Below are 13,196 nucleotides of genomic sequence, written 5' to 3' on the forward strand. Positions count from 1 at the left end.
AAGAAAGAAACAGACACACTGCAGGATCATTTAGTTCTCTGTGCAGATTGATGTTAATAATATTATAATAATAATAATAATAATAATAATATAGCCGACTTGGTTGTAGGACACGAGGAGGGGGGTCACAGCATGTGGATATAACAAGCAGAAATTTTTGCAGAGGTGGGGGACATAAGCAGCTATCATGATAACATGTAGTAGTTCCTTTGGTAGGTGGTGAGATCTCCTGCTCACAGCTGATAGTTCGGTATCTTGCATCAGCACTATTGTCCTTTTAACCACAAAAAATGCCCCAAATGTCCTTCATCACAAGCCCTCCTCCTCCTCCTTACCACAGTGTTCTACTGCCCCAAGGAAGTCAGAGACCATCCAGGTATACATGGTGCTGCTCTCTTGCCAAGCTTCCATAACTCCTGGGGTAGGTGGGTGATGGTAGGTTCCCAGGTTTTAACAGTGTCCCACGTGTCCACAGTAATAGAAAGAAATACCAGTCAGCTGTAGCATCTTCACACATCAGCAATAGACGCCAAAAATCATCTTCTTGAACGAAGAAGTCCGCATTTCCATGTAGGTTTCTCTTCCATGCCGCATGTTGAGCCATGCTGTCCTAGCTGGGGGGATGGTAACAGGCACATGTGGAAACCAGCTGAACCAGGTCTTGAGTCCATGCTTTACAATGGAAACAAAAGGAACAAAAAACTCCACAGGGTCTTCCATTCGATTTATAGTTGCTAAATTCATAGTGCTAGATTGCTTGGTTACCGGATTCTTGAAGATATAGAGAAAAAGAGTGAAAAAGATGGGTTGTCAAGGGGTTAAATTGTAGTTAGGGCTTATTTTTGGAGTAGGGCGTATATTTCAAGTATACTTCACAAATCCTGAAAAATCATGCTAAGGTTTATTTTCAGATCTTATTAGGTCTTATAGTTTGAGTAACACGGTATGTCTATAAACTAAACCAATTTCCACAGACCGACAGTCTGACCAAGAAAAATAAAAATAAGAGCCGAAACAGCTTAGTGAAATTTTCACTTATTTAATAATGAATTGACTTTATCATCAGACATCACCTATTAAAATGTGCTTCCATTTGCTACAACGTCCACATAGTGGCTTCAGTAAGGGATGCAGTTTGCAAAGTGTACATAAAAATACAAATGTTTTAAGCAATAATTTATCAATTAGGACTTCGCTATAAGAGGGCTTTGGCAGTGGGGTTTCCAGTGTATCCAATGTTGCATCTTCAATGAGATTCATCTAATAAATCACACAGGAATGGCAAAAAGTAGAAGATCCTGTTTCCTTTATAAGTTAATTCAATGCAGACGTTGCACAAATATTTAAGTCGTGCCTAAAGTTGCCATCAAAAAGGTTTCGCCCAACCTTAAAAAGTAGCGCCCCAACACACATTTACAACAAAAGCGCAAAGACATCCATTTTAAAGTGATCAGCTAACCCTGTTTACCCTTATGTAGTGCAGTGTATTATACAAAGAAAAAGTGCATAGTTTTGTAAAAATGAAATCACATATCCTGAGCTTAATTATCCATAATATATGCTAAAAACATATTTCCTTCATTAAGCATTAAATAACTTTGTCCAGTCCTTCAGTTGTGCACACACAAGCTATGGTAACTGTGTGTCTTTAGAAATTCTCAATCATAGGTCTATTTTCTCTTCATATGGACAAACGCATGCAGCTCTTTGGCTTTCCATGTACGGTTTACATCCCAAATGTATGACGGCATCAAACAGGAGTGCCACAGTTGATTCACAAGCTAAGGGAAAAGAATAAGAAAATTAGAATTAGAAACATTTACAAATCTTTTACATACATTTTAATACACTAAACACAGTGGCGTAACTAGGAATGGCGGGGCCCCGTGGTGAACTTTAGACATGCCCCCCCCCCAACCGACACCGAAGACCTCGACCGACCCCCTCCTCCGTGCTCTATTATGTCCCTTAGTGGCCCCTACACACAGTATTATGTCCCTTAGTGGCCCCTGCACACACTATTATGCCCCTTGGTGGCCCCTGCACACTGTACTATGTCCCTTAGTGGCCCCTGCACACAGTATTATGTCCCTTAGTGGCCCCTGCACACAGTATTATGTCCCTTAGTGGCCCCTGCACACAGTATTATACCTCATAGTGGCCCCTGCACACAGTATTATGTCCCTTAGTGGCCCCTGCACACAGTATTATGTCCCTTAGTGGCCCCTGCACACAGTATTATGTCCCTTAGTGGCCCCTGCACACAGTATTATGTCCCTTAGTGGCCCCTGCACACAGTATTATGTCCCTTAGTGGCCCCTGCACACAGTATTATGTCCCTTAGTGGCCCCTGCACACAGTATTATACCTCATAGTGGCCCCTGCACATAGTATTACGTCCCTTAGTGGCCCTGCACACAGTACTATGTCCCTTAGTGGCCCCTGCACACAGTATTATGTCCCATAGTCGCCCCTGCACACACTTTTATGTCCCACTGTGGACACCCATAAACAATTATTATACTCTGGGGTCTTTTCAGACCCCAGAGTAAAATAATCGGAGACCCTGGGGAATAAAAACATAAAAAACTACTGTTTCTTACCTGTCCCCCGTCTCCTACGCTTTCGGCCTCCACTGCCGTCCTTCTTCAAAGACGTCGAATTTCACATGACCCGGGACGCAGGCCGGGTTCATGTGACGTCAGATATGTCAGACAACTAGGAAGGAGGCCTGGCAAGATCATGGAGAGGTAAGTAACAGTGTTTTTTAGGTTTCTTACCTCTCCTGGGCCCCCGATCATTATACTCGGGGGTCTGCAAAGACCCCCCCCCCCCCCCCCCCCCGAGTATAATGATAGTGTTTGTGGGGCCCGTGGTGTCACTTACCGATCCCGGCCCAGCCAGGATCGGTAAGTAAATAGGGTCCATAACGGCCTACTAAAAAAAAAAAAGCTAAACAGCGGTAGCGGCTGTCACCGGGCCCCCTAATGTCCCGGGCCCTGTGGCAGCCGCTACCACGGTAGTTACGCCACTGATTAAACATTTATAGTAGTTTAGCCATGAATGCAACTTATTCCCTAACTGCACGGTCGCCCATTGACCTCTAGTGGCAGTGCCGCCACTTCATTAATTTCTATGGGACTGCCCAAGCTGTATTTCGGCCATCTTAGACAGTCCCATAAAAAGGTAGTGGCACCCACTAGTGTAACTGCTGCTCCATTCAGATAGATGTAAAGGCAGCCCACCCTTCTCATGATCAGTGTATAGGAGATATGATGCATTCATGGGCAAAATGCTTTAACTTTCCCATTGGTTTTGAATTACTTGACATTTTCCATGATGTTCACAGTCCAGACTAAATTAAGAATTCTTCTATATCCCTGATACCATAAAGCAGTGTGCTGCAAATGCTCATATAATAGCTATACAGTTCAGGGCTGCTAACTACATGGTTCCTGAAAGAGGCCACATAAATGACTGCCACAGTCCAGTCAAAAATGGCATCAATGTCTTCATATGCCTTCTTAATAATTCACTTACAACCCACAATGCCATTAATTTTCCAGAAATATTTGCATTTAATGTAGGACCTTTCATGTCCTCTAACACTGACCAGGTTATATATCACTGGAAAGCATACAGTGCACGGAATCCAATGCACTGTTAGCTTTGCCGGTATCTGCCCTGCTTGCAGAGATATCGTTGGCATTTAGTATTGATTTCCCTAAACTGACAGAGGCACATAAAAGGTCCGCTTTAACAAACGTGCCTACGGTTGCCTAGCCAAGCAACAAGCTTTACCTATTTCCCACCCCACTATTACAAATTGAAGTGCCTGGTGCAATATCTTTAAATTGTGCAGTAGCATCCCAATACTTTTACAAAAATGGCTTAACATTATGTAGTGCAAAGTATTATACAAAGAAAAAGCTTAACTAGGGGAAAAAGGGGTGAAAGCAATAATAAAAGGCAAGTTAGTCTCATCAGGCGATGCTGACACCTAGTGGCTGTTCTTGCTATAACTAATACAATGGCTCCCAAACTTTCACGTTTAGCAACGCTAAACCAGCTGACCGACCACTAACACTGTTGAACCCCAAACCATTTCCAATACATCACCACTTTATAATCCTTCATCATGCATGGTCGCAGACGTGGTTAGGCATCATTACATGAAGCATGATGAAGGCAGTGAGAGGAAACGCCAGTGAGACACTTAATAGCACTACTAGACCACCATGGTATTCTAGTTATTACAGCGTTCTGTGTTATATTAAGCGTTCTGTATTATATTAAGATAACATGTCAATTTAAAATATAGTGCAGCTACAGAATGTTTGTGTTGAGAATAATCTTAAAAGTATAATTTACTACTTTTAGTGTTATGATATTTAATTTGGAAAATAAGGAAATATTATTTTATTAAATGCCTTTTCCCGTTAAATAGAATGAAATGGCCAAATTGATAGTAAAATAAAGAGCTGATTTCCGATTTGTTGTCTGTGCAAAGTCTCTCTCAACCAAGCACCTCAGTGCGGTCTTTCCATTCATGGGGTTAGTGGGGGTCTGTCTAATAGTGTATGGGAAAACCACAGACTAGCTCCATTTTACATAGAATCCAGCATAGCAGAATTTACTGTGTTAGGGTGCATTCACACTACGGAACGCCAGCGTGTATCAGAGCCATACACGCCGGCGTTACAGCAGGGCTGCCGGACACTTCCCATTCATTTCTATGGGAGCCGGCATGCGAGCGCTCCCCATAGAAATGAATGGAAAAAAGCAGTCCATTCATTTCTATGGGGAGCGCTCGCATTCCGGCTCCCATAGAAATGAATGGGAAGTGTCCGGCAGCCCTGCTGTAATACCGGCGTGTACGGCTCTGATACACGCTGGCGTTCCGTAGTGTGAATGCACCCTTAGTTGTGTTACATTAAAAGATGTATGGGAACGCCGAAAATAGCTGAGAAAGCAGCTACTATCACTTAGGCCCCGTTCACACGGGACAAGAGGGGGCGGATTTTGGCATGGAATCCATGTCATAATCCACCCCCTCACAATGGTAGTCTATGTAGAAAAAAAGAATCGCGCTGTCCTTTCTTCAGGCGGAATCTGCAGCTGATTCAGCAGCGGTGTTCGCCTTGCGGCAGCACGCTCCGGGCTAGGCCTATTCGTTTGGGCCTAATCCAGAGCGGAAAGCCGCGACGGGATGCCGTGCACTAGAGCGGGATCCCGTCATGGCAGCCGCGACGGAATATGCACACGCGGAATTGCGTTTGAACTAAGCCTAAAAGAGCAACTTTACAGGTGGTTGGAATGACCAATACGTGTGACCTCCCTTCACTGTGGCAGCAAGACAGGGGTCAGAGAACTATAGATGCAGTTACAAGACGTGGGATCTACAGCTATCACGCATTTATGGCATATCCTGCAGATATGGAATGAATGACCAAGATAACATCCTTTTAGAATTTTAACACATGGATTACAACACACGATTCCACAACCGGCTACAGAGCTGACCCTGTAACTGTGCCAGAGGCTACAACAATGAAAACATGAAAGATTTTAGTGCTCCCGGTGGTCTCACCTTGTACACTCTCAGAAATGCCTAATGTTTTCTGCACATCTCTGCATATTTTGGAGAGGCAGCTCTGAAACTGCTCATCACAATCACTCTTCAGATTTCCACACGTGTCATAGCAGCGGTCATGTTGGTTGCAGCATCTAGTCATTGAGGGAATGCCAATGTCAAACTGGTGGAAAAAATTTTAAAAAAGTAACCGCTAAGATGATAATTTAAAAAACTATTTTCTAATAATACTACAATAATACTAATACAAAATTGGAGGAATGAGATTTTAAGCCATCAATACAATGGTAACTACTCGTATCTTTTTTTTGTTGGGGGTCTAAGCAGCAAAATATCGTGTCATCATCTTTAATATAAGATAGTCCTTTAATAGTCCCACAGTGGACACAGTAAGTATGCGGCCATTTTCTTGAGTCCTGTGGGCTCTGCCCGAGGCCTAGAAGTTTGAACCCAGCTCCGGAAGAAGACGCGCAGAGAGGCCATTCCTGAAGAAGATGGAGGCGGCGCTGAAGATTTCTCTCGCAGCATTGGGGACGCCCCCAGTGCTGTTTGAGTGCTGGTGACCGCACCCAGTGCTGCGAGAGAACTAATTTGCATACAGACGAAAACCGGGATTTCTACCAAACGGCGGCGCGGAGAAGACATCTAAAGGTAGGAGAAGAATAGCCTCTCAAGGCTATTCCTACGGGTGATCAACAAAAAATGTGATTTTAATGATAGAATCCCTTTAAAAGAATTCTTAGCTCAGAAGCTGTGCTGTATTTCTCTGCTCAGGAACACAACACATGCAACACTTTAATTCCATACTTTTTATAGGATTTATACATGTCTCATTGTCCACTAACCCCGTAAATTCTAGTTATTTTAGAACTGCAATATAAAAAGGAATTATTTACATGAACTCCAAATATAGGAGATCCACATCCATTTGGAGGTGCAGGTTTGTAGCCATAGCGAGGAACTGCCTTAGAACCTATGGGAGAAAACAAATACATTTTAGCAAGTTCAAACACTGTCATAGAAGTTAACAATTACGCTTATGTTTTTGAGCTTTCTATGTCCCGCAATCACAGACTTCCCTCCTGTTGATGCATTAGCAGCTTGCTGAAGGGTTGTCATGTCATGGTCTGGAGTACTTCACTAGGCCCTGCCATCTCAGCACAACTATTAGTCTATGCTACAGGCAGATACCATAATAATACCTCTACCGGTGTCATAGTTTCCTGTAAAGATCATTTACACTAAAAAAAAAAAAAAAAAGTCTCATGCTTACTACTATGCACGAGACTTTTCCTTGCACTTGCCAACAACTACTGTACATGGCAATTCCAACACTCCATTTAAAAACTCCATACCTACATCTCCTGTACTATTACATATGTTCTGCTGTACTATAACATATACGTAGCTGAGGAGGTTTTTGAGTATTTCAATTGCTCAAAATGCCGAGTGGGCGGCATAAAAACCATGCCGCCTCCGTTTTATGGCCGAGGCCTGCAGGAGTGCTCGGAATCATAAGGACGCATGCCTGGTCATGTGACGTCAGGAACGTCACTGAAGTAGGCCCGAAGCCTGCCCGGAGAGGTAAGTAATGCTGTTTTTTTTTTTTATTTTCCCTTACCTCTCCTGGACCTCTGATCATTATACTCAGGGGTCCCTGCCAGGATCGGTAAGTAAATAGGGTACGTTACTGGCTGGAGTAACTCCAGCTGGTAACGGCCTTTTAAAAAAAAAAACAACGCAGCGGTAGAGGCTGTCGCCAGGCTCCCTAATGTCCTGGGCCCTGTGGCCGCCGCTACCCTTACTACCCCAGTAGTTACACCCCTGCATATATGTATCAAGGGCATTTTGTTGTAGGGCAGCTGGGTTCAAATCCGACTAGGAGCAATATCTGCATAGAGTTTTTATGTTCTCCCTACGTTTGTGTGGGTTTCTTTCCTCATGCTAAAAATATACTAATGGGTAAGTTGGTTCCCCGTACAAACAACTCTGCCTTGTGGGTGTTGGGATGAGGATGACAGCCACTAATTCTCCCATTTCACAATGCTCCCTGCACTTTGAGTCTCAGCAAGGAAAGCGCATTACAAATGTTTGTCATAGTTATTGTTTCCCTGCATAAATAGTCTTCTTGTAACACTATGTATGTCTACTTATTATTTATTTACATTCAGCATCAAACAGGGATGTCTAGGACATACCAATGGTATCCAGTGGACCACCACCAGGATACATTAACATGGCCCATACAACTATAGTACTTACAACTGTGGTTATCAAGCATATGGTGAGTGAGCAGTGCAGCGCCCATCATGGAAACAATACTGGGAGTTGAGTGTTCTAGTAAACATCTGATCTGCGGGGACCGCACAGCCAGGGCCCCTGCTGATCAATTGTTTGAAGGGACCATGGTACTTTTGAAAGCATCCTCACCTCTTCGCTATTTACATCGTACAGATCTTTTCTATAGTGACTGTGCAATGTAATTACAGCCTGTGATAATATCATATGTCTCCTATAATATAGATGGAGTGTAATGTAAATAATGAAGGGTCCCCAAACAGTATAATATTCTGCACAGTGCCCCCCCCCTTCCCCCTGTATAATATGTTGCACATTGGTCCCCAAACACAGTATAATATGTTCCAAGGTTGACCTCCCACAGTATAATTTGCTTCATGACTGTCCCCACACAGTATTCCATGCTGCACAGTCGCCCCCACATAGTATTATATGCTGTATACTGTATATTAAATTAAAGGCTCTTGGAAGGTGGTAATGAAAAACAAATTAAAAAAAAAAAAAGAAAATTGACTACAGTGCCATGAGGTTAATACAGGTTAAAGAGAGTATTTCAGTGGACGTGTATGGCACAAGATATCTGATGCACTCTCTGCTCATTATAGTCAGTGACCTGATAAAGGTAAGCATGGCTGATAATGTATCTTCAGATCACTGATATATTATCTAGGCAAAATCTCTAAATGTCATTGAATGACAAAGTGTATCTGAAGACTGCAGGGTTGCAGAGTTGGCAGGTTAACACACTGCTTTTATGCATTTGATCCATAAGACCATTCACAGAAAGTGAGATGAGCTGCATCCCAATATCCCTAGGTTGTGTTTTGTTTTTAAAACAGCATATGCAAGTATTTGGCGAGCATTTTGTAATCTACTTTATTAACCCAATTGATTTTTAGTAGAAAACAGGCTCTGTCCTCGTTCTTTATGCCCAAATATCATACAATACCAGAACCACTGTTCTAGGTGGTATAAAACTGAATACACAGCTATCTGAAGTTACCACCCCCTGTCAGAAAATATCCAAATTAATAAAATCAATTTCTTCGCCACAGTGAACCCTGAACTAGCAAAACAATCAAATACTTGAATAGACGGTTTTTGCCCACTTTGTGTCCCAACAACGTGACACTAATCTCCTATCCAGTGGTTAGGGTATGTGTGCCTGTACTAGGACAACCCCTTTAAGATGCAACTCTTTGGAGAGAAATGACTTCAATTTTGTAGCGTAGATGGCTATTGTATATATATGATACATTGTATTTTTGGCACATGGCCCTTTCTTGTGTGAAAGATGTGGCACATCAATCCTTCACCGTCCCACTTGCCACTTTTTATGAAAGTGGGCAGTTCTGCCTTGTACCAATTAATTTACTTTAAAGAGGACCTTTCACCATATCCGGGCACAGGCAGTTCTATATACTGCCAGAAAGCTGACAGTGTGCTGAATTCAGCGCACTGTCGGCTTTCCCGATCTGTGCCCGGTGTGAAGAGCTTACGGCCCGGTACCGTAGCTCTTCTATGGTCAGAAGGGCGTTTCTGACCATTAGCCAGAGACGTCCTTCTGCCTTGCGGCGCCAATCGCGCTGTGCTGTGGAGCCGGGAGGAACGCCCCTCCCTCTGCTCACACAGCTTGTCCGTAGACTAGCATTATCAGGAGAGGGAGGGGGCGTTCCTCCCCGCTCCACAGCACAGCGCGATTGGCGCCGCGAGGCAGAAGGACGTCTCTGGCTAATGGTCAGAAACGCCCTTCTGACTGTAAAGCGCTACGGTACCGGGACCGATAGCGCTTTACACCGGGCACGGATCGGGAAAGCCGACAGTGCGCTGAATTCAGCGCACTGTCAGCTTTCTGGCAGTATATAACACTGCCTGTGCCCAGATATGGTGAAAGGTCCTCTTTAACTCATACAAGAAAACAGATGAAGATGTCTAATCTGGTGCACAGGAGTATGCCAAAAGTATTAAGAGGGTGGAACGTCTTATTAATTCAGGTGCCTCTAGTGCCAGCTGGGAAATTGAATAAGACTGGCATCCAAAATGCGTTTTAAGAGAGTCTAAGCCTGCACTGTCCTACATTCAGACAGTATAAACAAGTCTTCCCCTTTACATGGAGAACCTAGCATATCAACCCAGCCCTACAGATACCGTAGATACATTAGAATCACCTGAATCAAACAGTTTCTCTTTGTGAACCGGCATCTCCATAGGCAATGTACTGTTCCTGGCAATATGTAAATGAGCTCTTTGGAGCAATGGCGGCATTGCCGCTTAACACCCCAATTGTTTCAAAGATGCCAATTATATATTGACAAACAAAAGCAGTATCTCCAATACTCAGATTACAAACGTTAGCTCATCCTTTACGAAGAACTTTAAAAACCATGGCTATGTGAACAGAAAAGGTGACAGCAAGGAAAAATTAAAAACTAAAAATTTCTTGTGAGGGGAAGGGGTCACCAATTCCCTTCAATCAGGGGTCAACAATGGAATCCCAGGTATTGTCAGTTAAACAAGTCCTTAAAGATGCAGAGTAGAACTCTATTGGGAGGCTGATTTTGAGGCAGATTCCTGACCAAAAAACTCTGTGTGAACTCAGCCTTAAAAGGGGTTGTGTGAAAGCAGACATGTCCGCACATGGAAAGAAAAGCTAGTATATTATCTCAGAAACAAAGTGCATCTAAAAGACTGTATGTGAGTAAAGTGCTGTACCCATAGCAGCCAGCCAGCATGCAGCTCTTACTTTCAACCCTGTACTGTAAACCCGGATTAGTGTCCCATTATCTTCTAGTCCATTGATTTTTCTGGAGTCACAGTAGAACATAACAGTAATGATTGCAAAACCTTGAATTATGGTATAATAAAACCGACGCCTGAATACTATCACAGGAATTTATTTCCTAAAGACATGAGGTCATCTGAAAACAAATGTCATGAAATCCTGCTGTAGACCAAGGGGGCAGTGAATGGTAGGGGTTTAAAAACATTGGCGCGATATTTACTATTCACTCTACCCCATAAAAAGGTCATATATAGGAATAGTTGTGGCCTAGCTTTGGAGCAATGTCCTTTCTTGTACTAAAGATGTACAATGTCACTCTTTCCACACCCCAGTTGGCACTGCAGTTTACCGACTGTTTACCCATTTTTACGTTTGCAAAGCACTGAGAAATATGCTGGAAGTGAGCAATTCTGCTCTATTCCTGCTGTCTGTACATAAAGTAGAACCAGTCAAGTAAACAAGAATTGGAGCATTAGAAGGGGAAGCAAAGGAACAATTTCTTAAAAATATTTCTGCCGTGTGGTTTTTATAGTATGGCTAGCTGCAACGGGATGCCAATGCAGTGCATTGGCATTCCGTCGTGGCATCCCACTTCTTATTAGGCCCAAATGAATGGGCCTAAACAGGAGCGTGTCTACTAGCTAGCGGGAAAAAAAAGCAAGCAGCTCCCATTGAAGTCAATAGGAGCAATTTTTGCAGGCAGATTTTGAGGCGGATTCCGCTTCAAAATCCGCCTGCAAAAAAACGCTGTGTGAACATACCCTTACTTGTATCTACAATACCACTCACAGCTTAGGCCCGGTTCATATCTGTGCATGTGTTTCCATTCGGGGAGTCTACTTGGGGACCCCCTGAATGGAAACCTAATCTGCGTAAAAAAGCGGTTACCTTAGGAAACCCGTGGACCCCATAGACTATAATCGGGTTTGTGTGGTTTCCGCAAGAAAAATGTGGAGAGAAAAGCACTGCTTGCAGTGCTTTTCTCTCACGGATAGGTGAATGGAATAGCCCGAACGCAGATGTGAACTGAGCCTGACTGTAGAATAGCTAAGTGAGAAGAAATTTCACAAACTGACTTGTTACTGACTTCTGTCTATGGGAAACGCCGATTAATTTCACTCGTATATCATTATAGGAACTGTGGTAATGCAAAACTGAGCTGCCTGTAATGACGTACAGGTGAAATTGGCCTTACACAGAAGTGAAAAACCACATCCCAGGTGTGACACTACATTTAGACTGGGTTATTATTACTGTTTATTTATATGGCACCATTAATTCCATAGTGCTGTACATTTGAGAGTTTACATACAGCGCACAAAATACACAGCGCTTTCTTGCTGAAGAACTGCGCAGGATGTATACACGCAATAATGAGGAATACGTGTTACTATGAATGTCACCTGAGGCAAGGCCTAGCTGGATGCCTGCCTTATGGTGCAATACAGAGTAATACATACAGAATGCACTTTCCTGAAGGTGGAAACAGACTATCTGTAAGGGTTAGCACCACTGGTGACTGCCTTGTATTTGGGACCCCACAAACTAGAGCAGTGTACAGCTCCACAGCCATATGTCATCCCCAACAGCAACAGCTGGCTACAGTACTATTCACATAGTTCCCAACCACTACCGTGCGGTTCTTACCGTCCCTGCACTTATAGTGGCACAGGCCGTCTTCTCCTCCCAGCAGGTCCAGGGCAGCATTCAGATACATGTCTATCTTGTGCACTCCGTTCCTGATGGTCTTCAGGGTCATTCTCCAGTCTGGGGTCTCCGGCTCCTGATGCTCCCGGGACCGCACAGTCAGGAGCACGGAGTATAAGACAGCCAGCAGCTGCAGGTAGGGGCTCATGGCCGGCGGGACGACGAATGACTGAGCCGAGCCTGTAGTGACGGAGAGCTGAGGCAAGGGCAGCTATTCACATCAGGTATCGCAGCGCTAACGGACTACTCTTCATAACTGTACAGTCATTAGAGTCCGGCTCTTCTGCCGCTGACATCATCAGTGTGGGACGGGCAGTGAGTGCAGTGAGGGGAGGGCTGTGAGGAGACACTCAGGACAGGTGTGCAGTGAGGGGAGGGCTGTGAGGAGACACTCAGGACCGGTGTGTAGTGAGGAGAGTGCTGTGAGGGGACACTCAGGACAGGTGTGCAGTGAGGGGAGGGCTGTGAGGAGACACTCAGGACAGGTGTGCAGTGAGGGGAGGGCTGTGAGGAGACACTCAGGACCGGTGTGTAGTGAGGGGAGGGCTGTGAGGAGACACTCAGGACAGGTGTGCAGTGAGGGGAGGGCTGTGAGGAGACACTCAGGACCGGTGTGTAGTGAGGAGAGTGCTGTGAGGGGACACTCAGGACAGGTGTGCAGTGAGGGGAGGGCTGTGAGGAGACACTCAGGACAGGTGTGCAGTGAGGGGAGGGCTGTGAGGAGACACTCAGGACCGGTGTGTAGTGAGGGGAGGGCTGTGAGGAGACACTCAGGACAGGTGTGCAGTGAGGGGAGGGCTGTGAGGAGACACTCAG

At 44.4% G+C, this 13,196-nt stretch overlaps 1 protein-coding gene across 1 annotated transcript; it reads right to left on the minus strand.

Annotated features, from left to right (window-relative positions):
* Positions 1 to 1,023: 1,023 nt before the first annotated feature.
* On the minus strand, positions 1,024 to 12,663 carry PLA2G12A (phospholipase A2 group XIIA). Its single transcript, XM_075265379.1, has 4 exons — positions 12,321 to 12,663; positions 6,490 to 6,566; positions 5,591 to 5,756; positions 1,024 to 1,781 (listed from the first exon to the last, which is right to left on the minus strand). Exons 1-4 carry the CDS (start codon positions 12,526 to 12,528, stop codon positions 1,663 to 1,665), a joined length of 570 nt encoding a protein of 189 aa, XP_075121480.1. The 5' UTR covers positions 12,529 to 12,663; the 3' UTR covers positions 1,024 to 1,662.
* Positions 12,664 to 13,196: the final 533 nt, after the last annotated feature.

This window comes from Leptodactylus fuscus, chromosome 1, assembly GCF_031893055.1.
Source record: "Leptodactylus fuscus isolate aLepFus1 chromosome 1, aLepFus1.hap2, whole genome shotgun sequence".
Classification (NCBI taxonomy): domain Eukaryota; kingdom Metazoa; phylum Chordata; class Amphibia; order Anura; family Leptodactylidae; genus Leptodactylus; species Leptodactylus fuscus.